Below are 15,644 nucleotides of genomic sequence, written 5' to 3' on the forward strand. Positions count from 1 at the left end.
CCGTTATGTTAATCCAGCACCAACTCATCAGTAAGACTGGGAATACATCCGGAAACACATCATATTTATGAAATGTAACATAAATCAAAATGTGGAAACTCATAAATGTTTCAGTTTATTATTAAAGTACTGTTTAATAATAATAATAATAATAATAATAATAATAATAATAATAATAATAATAATAATAAGCCTCAACTGGAAAAAATAAACATTATCAGAACTGTATTATTGTGAACTGTAGTAAATGATTATGATGTATTTAACTGCTCAGTTTTTTTTTTTGTTCCAACTAATTAATTAGTCAAGAGGATGGAGCAGAAATCTGTTCATAACGATTCCTGACACTAACCGCAAGTTATAAACCGCAAGTATAAAGTAATGCAGGTTAAAGTCGGTGATTTATAAACAGCTTTATGCTGTATGTAGGACATAAACATGATTATTATGTTCCGACTTGTTCGTCGGTTGATAAATGATCCATGTTAACACCACATACAAGGTAGCGTGGCCGAGCGGTCTAAGGCGCTGGATTTAGGCTCCAGTCTCTCTGGAGGCGTGGGTTCGAATCCCACCGCTGCCAAGATATTTTCTTTTTTAACATTTGTAGCAGACAAACAAACAAAAAAATACTGTTGATGTTTGGAATCTCTAAATCGCCGCAGCAAAATTCTAAATAAACTCCACTGTTTAATGGTGACGACATAAACATCAACATACTCATAAGCAAGCAACTAAAACACAACAAACCTTTAAGAGTTTAAGCTCTTTTTTTTTCAAATAAATACATTTGTAACAACCGAAACCATCAAAAGTCTTTATATTGTCTGACAAACGCAAAATATAGTAACACATTCAGAGATGAAACGTGTTTTAAGCAAACAAGCAAACAATACCTCTTATGTCATTAGTGTGACGCCATATCCACGCGACGAAAGTGAAAAAGAGTGAAGGTGTTTTCATCCACCATGTTTTTTTTTATGATGATTTAAAACCTTTTCAGGACCAGATGCGATGAGTCATAATCATCAGGCATATAAAAGCAACAAATATAAGGGTTTGAAACGTAACGTTACACGAAAAGGCACCGCTGGGATTCGAACCCAGGATCTCCTGTTTACTAGACAGGCGCTTTAACCAACTAAGCCACGGCGCCACACAGAAAAATGGCGCTAAGTAAGGTTCAAATAGCACAAACAAACAACTAAATAATCCGAATCTCTTTGTTGTATACACTGCAAAGCAGCACAGAAACCAGAGTTATGTCAAATTCTCAATTTAATTGTATTTTGCTCCGTAGAAAATCTCACATCACAAAGATTACTAAGTACAAACGAATGACAATGAAATCACAGGCGTTTTGTCATAAGGGCTCCATAGGCAATGCCGAAACAACCTACGCATGTGGTTTAACCGCATTCTAGTCAATTTCCAAAACACACGTTGAGTGACATTTAAAAAAAAAAAAGATGAGTCGAGTTATGATGACGTAAGATGAGTGCAAGAGCAGAGCCAATGTTACACAATCGCGAACATAGATTTAGTGTTAGGATTATTGTTGTGATCCACAATCAAAAAACTGATTAGCGACGAGGATGGGATTCGAACCCACGCGTGCAGAGCACAATGGATTAGCAGTCCATCGCCTTAACCACTCGGCCACCTCGTCGGGACGACCTGCAATATTTCCTACGATTTTTTTATAGTAACACAAAATAAACTCGAAATATAAGCTGGGAAACTACAACGGTGAAGTATTGAAATGACCGAAAACACATTTAAAGAACCACTAAAATGCGGAGCTGTAACTGATTTCTAACGTATTTATTTTAAAACAAACTGAAATTACACGGAAATGTTAGTAAGTAAAATCGACTCTCTTTAACCAGACTGTGCAGGAATCAGACAGGATTCATCAAGGTGTTGCGGTTCCTTGATAAATGCGGAATATAATCACACATTCATAGAATCCGATCATCATGTTCTGCAACCTTATTTCTAAGGTAACAGGTAAGGATGTACCTCACTGATGTGGCTGACAGGGGCTCCAAGACTCCGACTTGTCAAACACAACCGCCTTCTCCATCACGGTAGGCTCCGGACTGGGCCATGAAAGTTTTTTCTGGTGACATGTTTTGAACAAAAATCTCCAGCAGACCTAATAAAACATTCTGTGTTACTGCGTTTTAGATGAAATGCGTATAAATCAAAGTTCCACAAAGAGTTCGTTAAGGAACGCTTTTCTTTAGGCGCTCTAATTTGCATATCTCGACGCGATTGGCTCGTTTGAAGAACTTTTTATATCTTACACTTTATTCGATATTTCTGTCTTTTACAGTTGAATCAAAATAAAAATGGTTCATATATTCCAAGACTGTTAATTCTATATTTCGAAATTAAGTTAAAAATGGATTTTTGTGAAGAGAAATGACAGAAGACTTTGGGGTCAAGTTTGGGTGAGAAAACAAGCACTGGGGCTCCATTCAGAAACGACTGCTTTACACACTGACTATAATCAACCAATCCTAGACCAGGAGGCGGGCATTGGCTGTTTACATCTATATACAACAATTATTTGTTTGTTTGTTTGTTAACATCTCATTTTAAAGTCAAAGGCAATATCAAGGTCAGGACGTTTTCTATAAAATAGCTGAAAAAAATAACAAATACACAATTTGAAGAAAGTCACCGGTTCTTCGGATTAATAACAGACTAGTCTCCATGGTCTCCTTGGCAACAACATCTTTCACTTGTTTTTTCATGTCAGACGCCCAATGACGTGACTGATCTTAGGGCACAACTTCCGGTGATCCATTTACTTTTTAATACATGAACAAATGCACAATATATGCGGCATATTACATTATCTACACACATTATCTACAAAAAGTAGCATTTTATACCATTAGATTTCCCAATACGTTTCTAAGGTAGCGTGGCCGAGCGGTCTAAGGCGCTGGATTAAGGCTCCAGTCTCTTCGGGGGCGTGGGTTCGAATCCCACCGCTGCCAATAAATAGTTTTTTTTTTTCTTCTTACATGTAACATAATATTGAGGACAATTCTCATGTCTAATCTGGCAGTAATTTACACTTCAGGCACTAAGCAGTCCAAGCAGCTTTATGTCTCTGCGCCATTTTGTTTATTTCTGGGACCTAAAATAAAGCAGAGTAGACAGGTGTTTATCTACTTCTCACTTTCACTGAAAATCAACACCTATTCTCTGTTCCAGGAAAACAAACACCGCTGTCGATTAAAACGTCCTTTACTCGTCTATCTCTCGTGCTTTGATGGATCTTCTCCCCACCACCAGGACCAGGTGGCGCTCTGCATTCTGAGCGGTTTGGGATGGAGCTTTGGGCTGCCTTTCTATCTCAGGCTACTGACTTTTTTATTTATTTATATTCGTTCTGTTTTAATCCCCTGTGTGACGTAGCTGTTATGTTATATTCCTCTATCTTCTGTAATCTCACTGTTTTTATGATAATCTCAGTTACCAGTACAATCTCTCTACCTGGTGATTTTTTCCCCCATTTTAAAAAAGGTTTTCCTGCTTTTTTCTTTTCCCACGCACTGTTTATTATTTTCAGATTTAGACTGAGGTTTATTTCGCCACCCATTTAATCAGATGATGAATAAACGCCATGACGTCATACACCTGTGAGGTTACATCTAACTTTTCACAACCTGCTGAAATGCACCTTGTGATCTCGTGTTTCTTTTCCAATAAAAAGAGTAAAATGCGTAACTAATCACACACACTGCGTGAAAACCCGCACAAACAGCGCGCGCGGTCGTCATGGTGACCCTCTCCAACCTGCAGCATCCCCGGATGACGAGTGACGTCAACGAGCCGTCTATTTTTTTTTCCTTCTCTTAATCCGAGAGCATCCATTTTTCATGTACGCAGGCTGTTCAGTGACGGAGCTCAGACACGAAACCTGCTAATTCTTACTGAAATAAAAACATTATTGGAAAACAGTGCGGGGAAAAAAAAACAACAGCGTGCTCGCGTGTGCGCGTGTCTGCAAGAAAAAGCGCGTGAGACCTTATAATAAACAACCCGAGAGAAAGAGAGAGAGGTAAAAAAAAAAAAAAAAGAAAGAAAGGAAGAAAAAAAAAACCGTCCTGTCGTTAACACACCACCTTTCTGTCGGATTTGTGTGTGCACGAGCCAACACTAAAAAGAAATGTGAGTATTCATTCATATACAACATCTGAGTTTATTTCCTTATATCTGACTGGGATTATTGAGCTCGTGGTGAGCAAATGCTGAAGGTGTTCTGGGTTGTTAGAGGCATCAGGGAGGGGGGAAAAAACAACAACTTAAAGGCTTTATTTTTAATAATAATATCTTTTATTATGGATATGACGATGTTCAGGATTTGATTTCATTTACTAAAATATCATCTCAACCTCAGATGATGAATCAGAGTAAGAAATACTAGCACTAATAATAATTAAACATATATTTACAAATCGTTGGCCTCTGACCTGCCAGCCTGGTTATTTCATCTAACCTAATGATTTGTAGCGTGTTTTATTATTTATTATTTATTATTTATTATTTATAGTGCTGTGAATGACAAGGTCCAAACACGCCTATAGGCTCCGGATCAGACTGGATATTTGGATCGTTGGATATTTGGTGGAATGATCTTTCGTTTCTTTATATTTTCTAATACATGACATTAAAGAACATGGTGTAAATGTTTGCGTTCATATTATATCTTACATCTCTTTTGGGGACGTGGATGAGATCTGGCCTAAATACAGAGTTAAATCTGCATTACAATCATCACCTGTCAAGCATAAAATTCTAACATAGCAGTTTTCGTTGTTTATTTCTTTGTCCTTCTTCTTTTTTTTTTTTAAATATATATATACATGTTCCTGAGTGGTGGTGGTGGTGATGGGGGTTGGGAGGGTCATATTCTCCTATTGCTCTTGTTCTTGTAAAGCAAAACACGACAATCCGCCACACACCTTTTTAAAAAAAAAGGATATTTCTCAAATAATCTGGGTTTATTGGCTCTCTAGATACGTTCTTTATTTAGAGCTCGTAAAGCTCCTGTTGTTCTGCTCCTACACCGAGGCTGTAACCAAATGGCTGGCACTAACACGTCCTCTGCGCAAGATGGCCGAGCCTCAGCCTCCTCTCCTCTCGTCTGAGCTGAGAGATCTGCAACACCAGATTACCTCCAAATCCTGATCACATCCCTAACGCTTACAGTGTCGTTTACATGACAAGAGCAATGAGAAATCTTCCTTCAATATTATTAATATTACTATAAGCAGTAGTAGTAGCTGGTGATATAGAAGACTGCTTTATATGTATTTAAATATATATTTTTTTACAGAATGGAGGATGTTTTGGCTCAAAAATGATGTTTGTCTAGTAAATAAATGGAAGAAGCGATCATGTGATACACAAACAAAAGAAAGACGAACGAGTTAAACATCAGATTTAAATGGTCTGTATGTCGTGCGCTGATGTTTCACGACGTGTAAATGACTGTAGTTATTTTATACAGATTAATATTCTCTGAAATCATCGTTTTTAAAATCCTATTTAAGCAAATGAATTTCACTGCTCGAGGATTTGTGCATGATTAAGGTGTTTTGACAGATGATCGAGGATATTAAGGATGTAATAAATGTAATAAATGATTAAAGATGAAGCTCTCTTATGTGTGGACTAAGCTTTAGACTGAGCCTCAAAAACACAACCTACCTGCTGTAATGTGACCCTTTGGATGCTTGATATTAATATTTTTAAAAATTTTTTATACTGGATTGAAAAATGATCTATCTATAATCAGCCCTAGTTGTTCTCCTTAATCATGGCTTTGCTAACTTCCTGTTCGTGTGACATTTATTTCCTCACGACTGAATAAATGACGAGCCTCTAGTGCCCACGATTAAACGTGCACTTCACCTGTTAAGCAGATTTTTGGTGTATTTTATTTAATAAGTAGGAGAATTCTGACGGTTCGCTCCTTAAAAGGTCAGATAAATGAACCACCTGCTAAATTCCAAATCTTTTATTAAAATAGACCAAATAAATTAAAAGAACCGATCAGGACAGTTATGGTCACGAGTCCTGAGTGTGTGTAGATGTGCTGGTGCTGATTTTTGTCCTCTCTGAAGGGGACTGAAGGACCTAAATATAGCCAGCAGTGAAGGAGAAGGAGAGGCGGAAATGGAGGCAGAGAGAGAGAGAGAGAGAGAGAGAGAGAGAGAGAGAGAGAGAGAGAGAGAGAGAGAGAGAGAACATCAGCACATCATCTATCTAACACCGGCTCGGTGTGTGGGAGCGAAAATAAAGGAAATGCACTGTAATCGTGTATGACAGAAAATGACACGAAGTGTGTCGGGATTAAGCGTTCAGAGGTCACCTTTATCTCCTGATTTGTCTCCGCCTGCTGGTCAAAGCTGAGAATGACAGGTTTCGCATTGTCACATGCGCACAGACTGATTAAAACATCACTTAGAACTGATGATTACATCGTGTGTCTTATGATCATGATGTAGATCAGACAACAGATTACAGATCTATCTATCTATCTATCTATCTATCTATCTATCTATCTATCTATCTATCTATCTATCTATCTATCTATCTATCTATCTATCTATCTATCTATCCATCCATCCATCTCTGATTATCGCTAAGTAGAAGCTTGTCTGGTGAAATTTCTCTCTGCTTTCTGAAAAATATAGATTTTATCTTAGAATCTCAAATTCTTCCTAAAACCGACGCCCACATTACCAGGATCCTCAAGAGCAAAATGTGTGCAGTCTGTGTGGGAGTGGTCTCTCTCTCTCTCTCTCTCTCTCTCTCTCTCTCTCTCTCTCTCTCTCTCTCTCTCTCTCTCTCATGAGCCAGTTGTGGGCGTCTTTGAGCTCACAGATGTGTAAGAGGGTGGATAGCACTTTGCTCGGTGTGTGTGTGTGTGTGTGTGTGTGTGTGTGTGTGTGTGTGTGTGTGTGTGTTACTCCACCCTGTGACGCAGCGGGGGCAGCAGTTTGAACAGATACAGTCACGTGTCTCACAGGAAGCGTCTGTCCGTCTTCACCCTCATCATTCTATAGCAGTAGTATATGGACAGAGCAGGCTGGTGGGTGGGGACTGTCAGAGGTCAGAGGTCACTGTCAGATGACTAACATCTGAGCACATTTCAAGATGCTGCTGCTGCTGCTGATGATGATGATGACGAGTACATGATGAATATCTGTCTATAGATGCCTAATATTTATATTTTATCGATATAGAATTGATCGAGCGTTTTGGTTTTCTGATATTTTTATTTTTTGTCTCTTTCATGTTTAATAACTTCTTGTTATTATCGGATCCCGAGTACTTTACGACTGTCTCGAACTTTTCATGCAGTGGGTTGAAACTGAGGAAATCCTTTAATGGGAAATGTATTCAAGTTGTTTTCTCTCTTTCTGTATAAATGTACAAATGGATTATTCCTTCTAGAGTTCTTATTATATATATATATTCATCTTTATTTATTTATTTATTTATTTATTTATTTATTTATTTATTTATTTATTTATTTATCTATTATTATCTATAATTCTATATTAGTTTTACCAGCGACTAAAACCTAGAGTCTAAAAACATTATCCTGATGATCATCAGCTCCGATTCACGAGGCCTGATTATTTTGAACTCCTATTTTCACTCCGTATGTCTCACTCTTCATTTGTCACACATCCTTTTTGCTGCCTTTTCTTTGGTTAGTTTAATAATGTTATTTTGGGCCCCAGGTCTGCTCCAGCCCCCGCCGGCGGCCCTGCACCTGATGGAGGGAATCAGCCTCCTCCTAACATGACCAGCAACCGCCGCCTACAGCAGACACAGGCTCAGGTGGACGAGGTAAGAGAGAGAGAAAGACACACACACACACACACACACACACACACACACACACACACACACACACACACACACACACACACACAGACACCACACACAGACACCACACACAGACACCACACACAGACACACACACAGACACACACACAGACACACACACAGACACACACACAGACACACACACAGACACACACACAGACACACACACAGACAGACCCACAGACAGACCCACACAGACAGACAAGCACACACTGACACAGACAGACAGACACAACCAGAGACAGAAACACACACAGACACACACACACAGACAGACAGACACAGACACACACACAGACACACACACAGACACACACACACACACAGACACAGACACACACACAGACACACACACACACACAGACACACACACACACACAGACACACAGACACACATACACACACACAGACAGTCACACAGACAGACCCATACACACAGAGACAGAAACACACACAGACACACAAACAGACACATAGATGCAGACACACACAGACACACACAGACACACACACAAAGACACACAAAGACACACAAAGACACAGAAATCTTTGTAATGAAATTTGTCCTACGTTTAACAGTAATAATGCCAGTGTTTTTTCCACACGTCTGTACCCGTGTGTCCAGGTGGTGGACATCATGCGCGTGAACGTGGATAAAGTTCTGGAGAGGGACCAGAAGCTCTCGGAGCTGGACGACCGAGCCGACGCGCTGCAGGCTGGAGCCTCTCAGTTCGAGACCAGTGCTGCCAAACTGAAGAATAAATACTGGTGGAAGAACGCCAAGGTACATCATAAAGACCCGAGCACCGAGTGTTCGCTTAGGACACTTAGTACATCAGTCAGTGTATTGTGTTACACAGGGCGCTGTGTCAACATTGTGTTATTGTATCATTAATAAATGGAATTAATAGTTCCTGGCAGGCAGATAAACAGGAAGAGAGACAGGAAGACAGACAGAGAGACAGGAAGACAGATAGACAGGAAGAGAGACAGGCAGGCAGAGAGACAGGAAGACAGGCAGGCAGAGAGACAGGAAGACAGGCAGATAGACAGGCAGGCAGAGAGACAGGAAGACAGGCAGAGAGACAGGAAGACAGAGAGACAGTGTGAGTGAGTGTGAGTTTTATACAACAATCCAGTCTCTTACTGGGATTAAAGTTATAGAGAGACAGATGTCATTATAATGCCTTCCATCTGTGTCTCTCCGTCTGTGTCTCTCTATATGTGTCTCTCCGTCTGTGTCTCTCTATGTGTGTCTCTCCGTCTGTGTCTCTCTCCCTCTGTCTCTCTGTGTGTAGATGATGATAATCCTGGGGGTGATATGTGTGATCGTTCTCATCGTCATCATCGGTAAGAACAGATTTCTCTTTCTTTCTTTGCTAACTCTTACTTCTGTAACTTTACTCCGTGTCTCTCACTGATAAGAAGTTAGAATAATTCTCCTCTTTTTTTTTCAGTCTATTTCAGCACCTAAAGGACGAGCCCCCCCCACCCCCCACCCTTCGCCCCATTTACAACTATTCAATCTCTACCCAACAAACGAGTGTAAATCTGTGCCCTCGATGACTCTCCCTGTACGGACCCCGGTCTCTCTGCGTCCCCACGTCCAGCCTCTGAGCGTGTGTGTGTGTGTGTGTGTGTGTGTGTGTGTGTGTGTGTGTGTGTCCTCTGTAAATACCTCCCGCTTTTCTGAGATCTCTGAAAGCAGACGGTAATCCTGGTAAATCTCTCGGTGTGTGTACGACTCGTCCTTATTTGTAGAGTTTTATTTGTAGAGTTCGTGTGTGTGTGTGTGTGTGTGTGTGTGTGTGCGTTTGTATTATTATTCTTTTTTTTATCGTTTCCTTTTTTTTTATGACTTCGGCTTGAAAAAACTGCCTATGAATCTGTGTGTATATATACACCGCACGACGTGTGTCAGTTATATACTATGCTCGTAGTTGACTTCTTTAACCGATACTCTTCCAGAACCCCCCCCCTCCCCCCTCCCTCCCTCACCGCATCCGTATTTCTTTCTGTTCGACAAATAGACTTTTGTAAACTGCCACAGAAATGATTTGGACCAATAGCGATAGATTTATATTTTTATTAAGTCTGTAGTGTCTTATCTCTTAAACATTCCTTTGTCGCAGGGTAGAACGCTGCTGTCTGTAACAACCAAAACACACATCGGGAATCAGATTGCACAAGAACCTCGTTTTTGATGGCGCTTTTAATCCGAATAATAATAATAATAATAATAATAATAATAATAATAATAATAATAAATTAAGCCGAGCTGCCAGCAAAAGTAAAAGCACACTGCTTACTGGGGTTCATTAGAATTTATGATTATATGCAGGAATAGAAGATATTTGTCCTTATTTGCTGATGGAGAAAGGACCAGATCATCACCTGGTCTGTGTGTGTGTGTGTGTGTGTGTGTGTGTGTGTGTGTGTGTGTGTGTGTGTGTGTGTGTGTGTTGATTTTAGCTGTCTAGTTTATACACTGCCATGCACCTGGGGGGAATTTTTTTTTGTGTTTTTTCCGCCCCTTTATGTCCACACTGCTCATACCGGTTTGCTTTCATGCCTACAATGATATAATGCTCCACACACACACACACACACACACACACACACACACACACACACACACACCCGACTCCAGTCACGTAGGACCGATCTGTCAGCATGAAATGAGCCAGTGATGATGTGTCGAGCCACACGTGATCGTTTTTTACCACACACACACACACACACACACACACACACACACACACACACACACACACACACACACACACACACACACACACACACTTGTCCCATCCATTTTGTTCATACCTCCCCTCCCCCTCCCTTTGGCCATATGTATAGTTCGCCGTTGGATTAAATGACAAGGACTAGGCAGGCGAAAGCTACTGTGGCTTACAGGAATAAGACTCTGTGTTTGTGTGTGTGTGTGTGTGTGTGTGTGTGTGTGTGTGTGTGTGTGTGTGTGTGTGTTGAGGAGGTGCCAACTTTGACATTATTAATCATGTTAGTTCTTCAGATAGAAGTGGCATGAACATCCCTGTTCCAGACCTTCATCCTGCTCCTATTGTAATCTTGGTGTAAACCGCTGTTCGGTCGTCACACTAACTCACTAAACCCCTCCCACTCCTGTGTAGTGTAATGAACAGTGGAGAGATTAATTGTGCTTACTTTGACTCATTATAGTGATGATGGTTTAACCTCGCTGGTACTATGCTAACTAGCTTGCTAGCGAGTATCAAACCTATAGCTGTGTCCTAAGGAGGTCTGCTGTAATTTCCACCGTTTAATGAACGCTCACTCGTGAATCCCAGAGCAGAAACGATTTAATCCCACCGAAGACCTCGTCGTCTTTCTAATTCTGCCAAAATGCCATCAAAAACGGGTTCAGGAACAAAAACCTTTTCTTTTCATCCCTCACACTCCTCACTCTGTCTCATCTCGAGCCCCAATCTGCTGATCCATCAGGATTAACTGTGGACCTAATTCAAGAATCGTACACGATGATGATGACGATGACGGTGATGAAGGTGTCCGCTAGTCTTTAGCCGATCAACGCTGATAGCACAACGCTAACGATATTTCTCCTTTCTCTCCTTTGTGATGCTGATTTATTTGTAGCTGTAAAAAAAAAAAATGAAAGAACTGACTCTGTGGTGTTCAGTGTTGTGCTGTGGGGTGAATCTGGGGGGACGGGGGTCCCATTTCTTCAGGTACATCCAAATACCGCATCTTTAAATTAGGCTGATTTGTTGAGCACGAGGTAGGGACGCGTACATGACGGGCAAATCACCAAAAGGATCTGAAGAGGAAATAAGTAAAAAAAAAAAAAAAAAAAAAAAAAAGGATGTGTGTGCGATAGTCTTGATTTCTGTTCCCTTTGTGAAGGTGTGTGTGTGTGTGTGTGTGTGTGTGTGTGTGTGTGTGTGTGTGTGGAGGGGGAACAGGCACGGGTAACTTCGTAAGTCTGGTTCAGTTTGTGCATCTTCTTGTGCGTCACTGGAGGGAAATTTAAAAAAAATGTTTTTTTTTTAAGGACACAAACTCCACGTGGTTCGGCTGTAACAATCCGCCGTCCCGCACGTGTCGTATTTCTGCTTTAAGCTAGTTTTTATTTTATATTCTATATATTTTTTAGATTTTAGTAAAGGCCACTTCAGGGAGCAGTCGGTCAGTGCCGTAGTAGAGAAAAAGGAATGATTTCTATTTATTTTTCTTTTCAATCTGAGGAAACGGGTGGGGCGAAATAATCGGGCGACGTCGTAACAGAAAGCTGGAAATAAAAAAAAATCAGATCGTGATGGAGGATGAAACAGAAACGCATCTGAGAGGCAATACATGATACATGAAGGTTCTTCAGGTCATGATGGATGTCTCGTAGTAGCGACAGGATCTTAAAGACTCGCCGTGAGATCCGTCATCGTGCTCAGTGTAACTAACAGCTCCTTACTATATTACTGACGTCACACTCTGACCTGACCAATCACAGGAGGTCCTTGTCCGCCGGGATGTCTAGAAATGGTCAAACTTAGCTAAATAATAAACAATCCGGACCACGATGATGTCATTCCAAACACGCAAGACAGTCGTTCTGCTGGAATCGCTACTATGAGACAGAACCCGAGTTTCTGAAACTGTTTATATTTCATTTCTTTATGTGTTTAATTCAGAAACGTAGCTTTGTGTCGCTTCTCTTCGTCCGGCCTTTTCGGAGGGACCTGGTGGGACGAACACAGGCGACACAGCCTACATAGACACATTTTATTTATTTATTTATTTGTCTGTTTGTTTGTTTGTTTGTTTATTTATTTATTTCCACTATCCACCTTCTCGTCTTCACCTTTAATGTTTCGGATATTAAACAAGACAAAGTACAACGTTACCGCAAAAACGTCCGGTAATCAGAAAACAGGCGTAGAGTAAATATGTCAATGTCTAATTATATCGATGAACATCTTGGGATTATATATAAATATATAAATATATAAATATACATATATACTGGGGAAAATAACGACATTATGATGACCTGTGTTTATTGTTCCGAGTTAGAAATTACAACGTGTGTGTGTTTGAAAACAATGACAATGTTCGACATAAATTAAATATATGATAAAAACAAACAAAAAAAAAAACCCTGTGTCTGTAGTGTTTATTTATATCATTTATTTTGTTTTATTATAGTCGTAATTTAATTTAAATATTTCAAAATGAAAGATGAATGAAACAAGAAAGGTTTCGGTACATTATGTGTTTAACATTTACACTACATTATACACCTTATGTTATATGTTATAACTATGATAGATATTAATAAAGATGAGATGGTGACTAAACTGCATCACGGTGATATAATAGGGACGACAGGGACGACACTCAGGACAACAGGGACGAGTGTCAACACAAAGAGCTAAACACACAAGAACCCGGCCATGTGTCTGAACATCTGACCGTAATAATTCACACACAGCTTTCATCATAACCAAGGGCTGGGTTTTGGGGAGCTGATCACATTAAAATGGGGAAAAGATTCCCATCTGGAAGCTTTTTAAACTGTTCTGAAGTCTCTTCTTCTCATTTAGAAGTAAAATTATTTATGATCTATTCCCAAACAAAAAAATCTGCAGGTTTTGAGTTGTTTTTTTTTCCTCCTGAGGAGTTAAGAGTCTCCTGTAGTGGATCACTGATGTAATTGTGCCTTAAAGCTTAAACACGTCCTTCATAGAGGACAGGCTCCGGTCTCATAGAGGACGGGCTCCAGTCTCCTGTACAGCACATTTAAACCTCTTTGCTCTAACACACACTTTAGGATGAGACTCGTTTATCTTATTAACGTGAAGAGAGACAACAGAAAGAGAAGGTTTAAGGAAACCTTCAGTGCCTGGTGACTGGGACTAACTTCCAAACCGCATGGAGCTGATCTGCCTGTTGCTATGGTAACACAGCAACTGGGTCCTTTTAAGATATTTTACAGAGCCAAAGATGTATTATAGACCAGAATGTGGAAAATGGTAAACACACACACACACACACACACACACACACACACACACACGATTCACATCTAAGAAACTCACATAAACATTCACCATTTTGCAGTTTGACAATGTGTGTGTTTGTGAGTGTGAGAGCGTGTGTGAGTGTGTGAGTGTGTGTGTGAGAGTGAGTGAGTGAGTGTGTGTGTGTGTGAGTGTGTGAGTGTGTGAGTGTGTGCATGTGTTTGTGGTGAGTTTCAGCTGTAAACACTGGAAAGAGAACAAAATAAATCGAGAGATGATTCAAACTGTCAGCAGCTCAGATTAAATGTCCAGATGGTTCAATGAGGGTGAAAATAATAATAAAAAATAATCACTTCTTATCCTCACTGAGCCGAACACTGAGCCGAACACTGAGCCGAACACTGAGCCGAACACTGAGCCGAACACTGAGCCGAACACTGAGCCGAACACTGAGCCGAACACTGAGCCGAACACACACCTAACACCCTTTACACTTACAGTTATAATTGTACACTGTTCACACTTTTTACTCCACATACTGTAGAACACCAGAACTCTCTGTGTTAGAACCGTGAAGCCTTTACAGAAATATTACGCTTTGAAACCAGACCCTTAAAGCAGCTGCAGGAAAACGTCTGCATTTTGTTTGGAGAATAATAAAAACCCTTTTGTTGTAGTCACTATAATTATGTGAGGTTGGACTCGTGAGCTTTACGTGCTCTGGCACAATGTACCAGCATCGATGTCAAGGAGATAAATGACGTGTGTCACACACACACACACACACACACACACACACACACACACACACACACACACACACACACACACACACACACACACACACACACACACACACACACACACACACACGGCGCTGGTTCTAACCCAGTTACCCCATCACACTGTTCTTCACTCCTCCGTCCAGCTCTGAGCAGCTTTCTCCTCCCACATCATCACATTCCTGTGTGTTTGCTGCTCAACCTTATCTCTGATTCTGGAATTAACACACACACACACACACACACACACACACACACACACACACACACACACACACACACACACACACACACACACACACACAGATTTTTTACTCCCTTTGTGATAGATATTATTTATAAAACTATTTCACATCTAAGAGGATTTTAAATAGAAAAAAATACAGAAGTGTTTACCGTTAAAGTCTGTTTGCCTTCCTCCTCCTCCTCCTCCTACCCCTCCTGACTCACCTCTTTAATGTCTTTTTGAACGCTTTAAAATTTGTGAACGTGTGTGGTCCCTCCCCCCTCGCCGCAGGCCTCCAAACAAACCAAACAGCTCAGGAGGCAAATTCTTGCAACATTGCATGTTTTCCCCCCTCGATGCTTGGACCGGGTGGATAAGATACAACCAGAAGGAGCTGTGTGAACGTCTCACTGCTGCTCTGTCACAGGCGACTTAATCTCCTTACTGTACTGTGTACTTTATTCAGCTAAACTCTCTAAAAACTGGAATTTTATGGTTGAGTAAAAGTTTAAAAACACCTAAGGCACTTAAACACAACCAGATAAATCCGGCATCAAAACATGTAGGTAGAATTTTACAAATAAGCTGCTGGAATGAACACACAGTTAGAAATGTTAAATTGAAGCTCAAGTTTCTCTCCTTAGCTAATTTGTGACTCAAAATGACACAGTGGAACAGGACATAAAAGTGAAATCT

At 40.4% G+C, this 15,644-nt stretch overlaps 1 protein-coding gene and 5 non-coding genes across 8 annotated transcripts; 3 read left to right on the forward strand and 3 right to left on the reverse strand.

Annotated features, from left to right (window-relative positions):
• The first annotated feature begins 501 nt into the window (after positions 1 to 501).
• Positions 502 to 583, forward strand: trnal-uag. Its single transcript has one exon. It is a non-coding gene; the product is annotated as a tRNA-Leu (tRNA).
• Positions 584 to 1,082: 499 nt separating this feature from the next.
• trnat-agu lies at positions 1,083 to 1,156 on the reverse strand. Its single transcript has one exon. It is a non-coding gene; the product is annotated as a tRNA-Thr (tRNA).
• A 431-nt stretch (positions 1,157 to 1,587) lies between these two features.
• trnas-gcu lies at positions 1,588 to 1,669 on the reverse strand. Its single transcript has one exon. It is a non-coding gene; the product is annotated as a tRNA-Ser (tRNA).
• A 231-nt stretch (positions 1,670 to 1,900) lies between these two features.
• LOC113650400 lies at positions 1,901 to 2,033 on the reverse strand. Its single transcript, XR_003442403.2, has one exon. It is a non-coding gene; the product is annotated as a U8 small nucleolar RNA (small nucleolar RNA).
• Positions 2,034 to 2,929: 896 nt separating this feature from the next.
• On the forward strand, positions 2,930 to 3,011 carry trnal-aag. The gene has a single exon. It is a non-coding gene; the product is annotated as a tRNA-Leu (tRNA).
• Positions 3,012 to 3,864: 853 nt separating this feature from the next.
• Positions 3,865 to 11,863, forward strand: vamp2 (vesicle-associated membrane protein 2). Of its 3 annotated transcripts, none has more exons than XR_007138739.1 (6): positions 3,865 to 4,191; positions 7,779 to 7,887; positions 8,552 to 8,710; positions 9,225 to 9,276; positions 9,384 to 9,734; positions 11,830 to 11,863. XR_007138739.1 is itself a non-coding variant. In XM_027158560.2 (5 exons), coding segments are annotated over exons 1-5 (339 nt in total). In that variant the 5' UTR covers positions 3,865 to 4,189; the 3' UTR covers positions 9,401 to 10,728. The 3 variants fall into 3 exon arrangements, 1 of the variants encoding a protein (XP_027014361.1); XR_007138740.1 differs by having other exon boundaries at positions 9,384 to 9,589; XM_027158560.2 differs by lacking the exon at positions 11,830 to 11,863 and having other exon boundaries at positions 9,384 to 10,728.
• The last annotated feature ends 3,781 nt before the right edge of the window (positions 11,864 to 15,644 follow it).

The sequence above is a fragment of the Tachysurus fulvidraco genome, chromosome 20 (assembly GCF_022655615.1).
Source record: "Tachysurus fulvidraco isolate hzauxx_2018 chromosome 20, HZAU_PFXX_2.0, whole genome shotgun sequence".
Taxonomy (NCBI): Eukaryota; Metazoa; Chordata; class Actinopteri; order Siluriformes; family Bagridae; genus Tachysurus; species Tachysurus fulvidraco.